The sequence below is a fragment of the Myotis davidii genome, unplaced genomic scaffold, assembly GCF_000327345.1.
Source record: "Myotis davidii unplaced genomic scaffold, ASM32734v1 scaffold1561, whole genome shotgun sequence".
Classification (NCBI taxonomy): domain Eukaryota; kingdom Metazoa; phylum Chordata; class Mammalia; order Chiroptera; family Vespertilionidae; genus Myotis; species Myotis davidii.
The window spans coordinates 30,229-37,419 of record NW_006291530.1 but is presented as its reverse complement, the minus strand read 5'-3'; the positions used below and the strand labels follow the sequence as shown (position 1 = coordinate 37,419).

The following is a 7,191-nucleotide window of genomic DNA, read 5'->3' as shown; positions in this document are numbered from 1 at the left end:
AAGCAGCCACCCAGGCATGGTGCAACTACTATTTCCTCTCATCACAAAGTCTTTGCATTTTCCTTTCCATTGATCTAACTACCATGTCATGTACCTTTCATTGGGCAGGTTAAATACCCCTTAGGCAGCTCTTTTATTTCTTTGACCTTTTACTTAATGAATCCTAAGCTGTGGTGGAACATTCTCCATCAAAAATATAGTGTTTATTGCTCTCTGTCTTGATTTCAACCTTATATCCAGATTCTGTTCTCTGGTTATTATTATTACTTTTTAAATTTAAATACTTTATTGTTTAAAGTCTTACATAAGTCTCCTCTCCTTGCCCCCACATTGACCTCTCCCCAGCTGCTTGGTTATTTTTCATGTGTACCATTTGTCTTGCCAGTTAAATGCTCGCTCTTTGAAAAGCAGAGCAATACTTTTGTTTATCAAATTGTATTCCTGCTCTACAGCAGACTCTGCTGGAGAATATCAGGTGCCTTACAATAAGTGCTGAATATTTGCTAAGTAAGATGACTTAATAATATAGATGGCATCTCTCTGTATTATTTCTTAAAACTGTATAAGAATCTATGATTATCTCAAAATAATGTAAACATTAGAAATAAAGCCACAAGGGTCCCGACACAATAATTTCCTCTTGTCACTTTACAAATTACAAATATTTTTAAATTAGAATAACAGGGGCACTCATTCAATTAGAAGAAGCTTTGTTAACTTCTTTCCAAACAGGTGGCTTATGCTTTTTAAATCCTAGAGAATTGTTGCGTTGTTTCCTTCCTCTGGGATGTCAGGGAGGTGGGACATGGAGGGTAGAGTATGTACCTTGTAGACAGGGTGCAGTCCTGGGAGGCACCTCATGGTGGCCACAGCAATAACCTCAGCCAGCAGATGAGTGTGCAGCAAGTGATACTGGAGCTCATGAACATGGAAATCTGAGCTTCGGACCCAGGACTTAGCCAGGAGCCAGGCAAGTGGAGGATCTGCGGGCAGGAACAGTGGTGGGGTGGGGCAGCTGGCGCTGGGGCAGGAACAGTGGTGGGTGGGGGCAGCTGGCGCTGGGAGGCTGGATCTGAAACAGGAGTTAAGCATTCACTGGCTTCATCCTGTTAGAAACTATGCTTATTATTCTGGGGAAACACTGGTGACTAAGATTATTGTCTCCCAGGGATTATAATATAGGAGGAGGAATGAAGGCCCCTCCACTCACCCTCTTAAGTGCTGAGGGGACGTGACAGTGCCATGATGGTCAGGTTCAAAGCAGGAGGAATTGGAAAGAGGGAATGCAGTATGATTGAGAGAAACGTGATGAGGGTGTGAGTTAGGATGGTAGAATCGAAAGAAGTTGGACATGTGAGATAACTGACAGTTCTTATGAATTGATTGATGAGAACAGTAAGAGTGAAAACACATGAAAACCAAGGGAGAAAATATGTCTAAGAAAGAAGGAGTATTCCACAGAAACATAGGTCAAAAAGAGATTAAGTAACCTTATGATGAGAGCGAAAAGCATTCTGACTCTCAGAAAGGCAATTCCAGGTGAGTAGTAAGTAGGCTGTCAGGTAGAAAGGAGATATTGGATATAAGGACAGGTGTCATTGAATGAGGCAGGGATGGGTGACCAGAGCCTTCTGTCTGTGTCCTTTGGCAGAGGTTGGGGATGAACACAGGGCAGTGTTGGGAATGGGATACCCAGGGTACCTCACCTGGATGACCATGGGTAGCAGCTTCCCACTGGCTTCCATCTTCAACATGACAAGGGGGGCAGCCAGGTACTGCTGCTCTCCTTGGATCACATTGGCTGGGATCCCATCCAGTAGGATGAAGTCAGCCTCAAACAGGGAACCTTTCTAAGGAAAGTGTAATGTACCCAGGGTTAGAGTTGAAAGCGTTCTTCCCCATGGCCAAGGCAAAGGGGAAGAATGTAAAGACAGTCGCTCTCTCTTCTTGCCATTAGCCCATGTCAGTACCTGAGCCACAGTGGCTGAACTGACGGAAGCACCAGAACATCAAGTTCAAGTTCTCTTATTTTACAGGGAGGACTAAGACCCCATGAAAGGAGTCTTCCCTAGAGACCTGCAGCTTGTCTGTGTCAGGAAGTTTTAGGACTAAGTATGCCAGTTGATTCTGTAGCACAGGTATGCCAGGCTCTCCCTTTGTCAGGCTGCCCAAGCTCCTTTCCCCACCATCTCCTAATGGTCAGCTTTATTGGCAGAATCCAGCTTCAATGCTTTTCTCTACATCCTCACCTCTAATTTGCCTCCTCCATACCCAGCCCATATATTTTCATTCATGAGGCCTTTGTGAGATCCCCAGCCCTCAAATTCCTTTTTTGGCAGGAAGTTCCCGAGACTATGCAATGTGACACATACCTCATTAATAGGGTCATTAAGGGGTTATGGTGGACCTGGGCAAACAACTGACCAGCCAGGGCAGTCTTTTGTCCCCAGAAGATCTGATCAATATCTTCCAGGCGTTTCCAGGGGCTTGGGAGGGTGTAAACATATTTGAGGACCATCTCCATAAGCCTAGAGCAGATATCAAAGATGAAACCACCAATTTACCAAATCCTATCTGTTCCTGGATCCACCAGCCCCACTCCACTCTGACCATTTCCTCACCCTGCAATCGCTGCCCATCCATAGTGAAGCCTCTTCTGCTCATGGAATCTCATATTTGGAGGCAGATCATCTATACTGCCTGCAGCAATTGTCATGGGTAACTCTTCCTTCCAGGTGGCCCAACTAGGATATGGGGACAAAGGTTAATGGAGGGGGTAGAAGTATTGAAGGAGGAAGTTGTCAGGGGATGGGGGTGTAATTGGGAGGCTTCTAATAGGGTGATCACCAGTAGATTTGCTGTCTTTCCTCCAGTTCCTTTTCTCGATGCTTCTGGAACACATCCAAGGTATTGTTTCCTGCCAGGCGGGCTGAGGAGACATTACAGCAATTCTCCTCAAGTGCTTTTTGCAATCTCATGGTATGCCTTGGCTTCGTCCATATCCTGTTTCTTTTTATTTTTAAATTGTTGACAGTAGTATAGATGTCTTTCAATTATTACCTCCTTTCTCTCCTCCTTCCAGCCCCTGCCCCACTTGAGGCTTTCACTACACTATTGGCTGTATCCATTGGTTATGCATGTGTATATATATATATAAGTTCTTTGGTTAAGCTCTGCCCATCTCAACCTCCACCCCCACCTCTGAGTATGTCAGTCTGTTCCATGCCTCCATGCCTCTGGATCTTTTTGTTCATCAGTTTATTGTGTTCATTAGATTCCACTTATAAGTGAGATCATGTGATATTTGTCTTTCTCTGATTGGCTTATTTTACGCAGCATAATATTCTCCCATTATTAGCCTTTGCAACAGCAGGTCTATCCATGCTGTTGCAAAGGGTAAGAAAGCCTTCTTGTTTACAGCTGCACACTATTCCATTGTGTAAGTAGACCACAGATTTTTTTTATCCAGTCATCTAATGATGGGCATTTGAGCTGTTTCCAGATCTTAGGCATACTATCTAATAAAGAGGTAATATGCAAATTGACCATCACTCCAAACACACAAGATAGCCACCCCCATGTCATCAAAGATGGCTGCCACAAGATGGCCAGCAGGGGAGGGCAGTTGGAGGCTACCTGGCCTGCAGGGGAGGGAAGTTGAGAGGGACCAGGCGAGCAAGGAAGGGCAGTTAGGGGCAACCAGGCCAACAGGGGAGGGCAGTTGGGGGGGACCATGCCTGCAGGCGAGAGCAGTTAGGGGTGACCAGGCCGGAAAGGGAGGGCAGTTAGGGGCAATCAGGCCTGCAGGGGAGGGAAGTTAGGGAGAACCAGGCCTGCAGGGGAGGGCAGTTGCGGGGGACCAGGTCTGCAGGGAAGAGCAGTTAGGGGCAATCGAGCTGGCAGAGGAGGGCAGTTAGGGGCAACCAGGCTGGTTAGGGAGGGAAGTTAGGGGTGACCAGGCCAGCATGGGAGGGCAGTTGTGGGCAACAAGGCCTGTAGCAGAGGGCAGTTGGGGGCAACCAGGCCAGCAGGGGAGGGCAGTTAGGGGTGACTAGGCTGGCAAGGGGGGGCAGAGGAAGCTCCATTCCTGGTGAAATTGGCTGTTGCTCAGCTTGCTGTCAGTGGCATGCCACCCAGGAATCCCACTCACCTGCACCCCAGACCCTCCATGGGGAGGGCAGTGAGTGACCGGGCTGGCAGGAGAGCAGTTAGGTGTCAATTGGGCTGGCAAGGGAGTTGTTACGGGGTGATCAGGCTGGCAGGCAGAAGTGATTAGGGGCAATCAGGCAGGCAGGCAGGCAAGTGGTTGGGAGCCAGCAGTCCTGGATTGTGAGAGGGAAGCCCGTTTAAACGGGCAGTCGGACATCCCTCGAGGGGTCCCAGATTGAAGAGGGTGCAGGTTGGGCTGAGGGACACCCACCTTCCCCCTACCCCATGCACGAATTTGGTGCACTGGGCCTCTAGTTGTAAATAATGCTGCAATGAATGTAGGGGTGCATATATTCTTTATGATTGGTGTTAAGGACTTCTAAGGATATATTCCTAGAAGTGGGATCACAATCTCCTGTTCCTTAACCGTATGGCATCATACTCTGCCTTTTTCTCTGGCTCTCTCTCCCTGCTTAATTCCCTAGTCATTCATCTTCACCCTCTCTGTTTTCTTGATTTTACCAATCTCCAATCTCATGTTTATCCTGAAAGGAAAATCCAATTTTTTGATGCCTTATTGTAACCCTTCACTCAAAATTTTCTATCACTGTTCTTCGTTACAGTAGCTATAAACTTCATTCTTACTCAGCTGAAATGTCCACACCGTCCACACCTATCCTACATGATCCCATATTTCTTTGTTAATTTCCCCTGTCCTGGTTCTTTCCTGTCCACACCTTAAGCTGTTCTCCAAAATGACATATTTTAAGTGAGGTACACTTACATTCTCTGACCTCAGCCTACTTCCACTGTCACCTGTTCCCCTGGCATAAGGTATTCTATGTGCGCCAAACCGAGTAATGAATCCATGTTGCTACATTTACCTGGCTTCATCTCACCTATTCTCAACTTCACATAATTTATAGTTGGTAACCTGGCTTAATCCTGCCCTCATCAGTACTTATACTTACTTGTGCCTCAAAGACATTTTAGTTCAGGTTTCCAGTCTTACCTGTCATTTCCCTCAATTGTCTCTTGTTCTTATTTCCTAAGGTAACAGATTCTCTCTTTGCTGTCCTCATTCATCCTCACCCTGTCAGTGTGCTCCCTGCCCTCAGAGCTGTTTTTCATATTTTCACCCCAAACCCGCTCTTCATGTCATATTATTTGTTGCTTCTCTTACATGCCTCCTCTCAGGGGTCCCATGTGCTAGCCTTACCTGTCCCTGCCCTACCATGTCCCCAGTCACATGGAGATCTCCTTTCCCCTTTACTTTGTCTCTTATGTTTCCAGCATGGCTGCACCTCCCATCCCCTGTGCTCACCTTTTTGGGGAGGTGGGATCTACACATCCATTATTTCCTTGTCCAGTCCCAGCTCCAGCTCTTTCATTCTCTGTATAACATTCCCCTTGTCTTGTCCACCTTTAACCTGCTGAGCACGCGCTTTTTAAACCCTTAGGACCTTCCTCAGTGATATCCCCTATGTCCCTCTCCCCACTGCTCCCTACGCCCTGCACCCTCTTCCCCGAAGCGGCCCCTCACCGGTGCCCTCGGGCAGGGTCAGCACGCCCTGGCCCTGCACCCAGCGGTAGCAGGGGAAGGCGGCCTCCTCTAAGGCTCCTGGGCCCTGCACGGTGATGCGGTCGCAGAACCAGGCGTCGTCCACCAGGGAGTGGTGTTTGCGCAACTTCACCAACTGCAGTGGCCCCAGGTCCTGGGGAATGTCCTGTTCAAACTCCTCCACCTGTGGGGACAGAACCCGGTGAGACTTAGTAGCGGGGACCCGGGACAGGACGTTTACTGGGGTGCAGGGTCCTTTGTGGAGTCCAGTGACAAAACCGCCAAAGACAGCATTGCCTCCTCCCAACACCGGCGCGGTGGGTCTCAGATGCCCATCTCACCGGGAAGACCTGGAACGCGGGACGAGGCCCTGAGTGTTTTGAATTGAGGACTGAGCATCATCACCTACACCTGTCCATTCACTGAGCGCTCGCAGCCTTCGCGCTCTCCTGGGACCTTCTCTTTGACCGCTGACCCCACAGAGACACTGGCCTCCGGTAAATTGGGAAGTAGTGGCGGCTGCGTGGACCACTGGGGGAGGCAGCTCAGCGCCGGCCCTGACTCTGGATTTTTCACCCGCTCAGAGGCAGGCGTCCCTTCTCATTGGAAGTCCCAGCTGGCGCGGCTGTGCTGTCACTGGCTCTCAGCTTCTCAGGTGCCGCCCACCCTCACTCAGCCAGCCCAGTCAGGGGGTCTGAGTCCCGCTTGCCCCGCCCACCTGGCCCCGCGCCGGCCGCAGCTGCAGCTCCAGCTCCGCCTCCCCGCGCTCCCCGACCAGCCACAGCTGCACGCGGTTGAAGGACCCAGAGAAGAGCCAGGCCCCGGTGGACACGTGGATGCGGTAGCGGCCCATGGCAGCAGGTGGGCTCGCCTGGGTGGCAGAGGTTCTGTTACTGGTACCAAAGATTCCGCGGCCAGGCTTGGTCCTGCTGCCTCAGGACAAGTCCAGGGCTTAATAAAGCAGCACTGCGTGTGCCAGCCCACTCCAGGATTGGGCCCCACCCCGGACAAACCAGAACCTGGGATTAGCCCAGAGGGTGGGGGTAAGGCGGCTGCTCCTCTCAGTACAGTGCTGAGAATGGGGCTTGGAGGAAGATGAGCGGCTGAGTCTGGGTGCATTCTCCCCGGCAGTTTTACTATTGAATAGTGTTTTCTGAAGGTGCCTGAGTTCCAATCCCTTTTCTTGCTGGCAGTGCCTGATGTCCTTGGGCGATTGCACCCACTTTCTCTTCATCTACTTGCTAAAGGAGCACTGGGATTGTCATTGGGGGCCATAGAAGGCCCTGCTGCTTCTTTTAAAAAGTATTTTAAAAATATGGTTTTATGATTTATTTATTTATTTTTGTTAATCCTCACCTGAGGATATTTTCCCATTGATTTTTAGGGAGAGAAGAAGGGAGGGGGAGAGACACACAGAGAGAAACATCTATGTGAGCAAAGCACATGGGTTGGTTGCCTCCCACTGGCCTCCAACTGCCGCA

The 7,191-nt window shown here is 49.5% G+C and overlaps 1 protein-coding gene across 1 annotated transcript in view; it reads right to left on the bottom strand.

The window, feature by feature from the left end:
- LOC102755847 (arachidonate 12-lipoxygenase, 12S-type-like) overlaps positions 1 to 6,563 on the bottom strand; it is a 17,783-nt gene extending 11,220 nt beyond the window's left edge. Inside the window, 8 exon segments of the mRNA XM_015564712.1 lie at positions 826 to 1,021; positions 1,693 to 1,970; positions 2,044 to 2,087; positions 2,425 to 2,528; positions 2,622 to 2,744; positions 2,848 to 2,929; positions 5,693 to 5,894; positions 6,429 to 6,563. Of these exon segments, the coding sequence (XP_015420198.1) occupies positions 826 to 1,021; positions 1,693 to 1,970; positions 2,044 to 2,087; positions 2,425 to 2,528; positions 2,622 to 2,744; positions 2,848 to 2,929; positions 5,693 to 5,894; positions 6,429 to 6,563 (1,164 nt within the window).
- Positions 6,564 to 7,191: the final 628 nt, after the last annotated feature.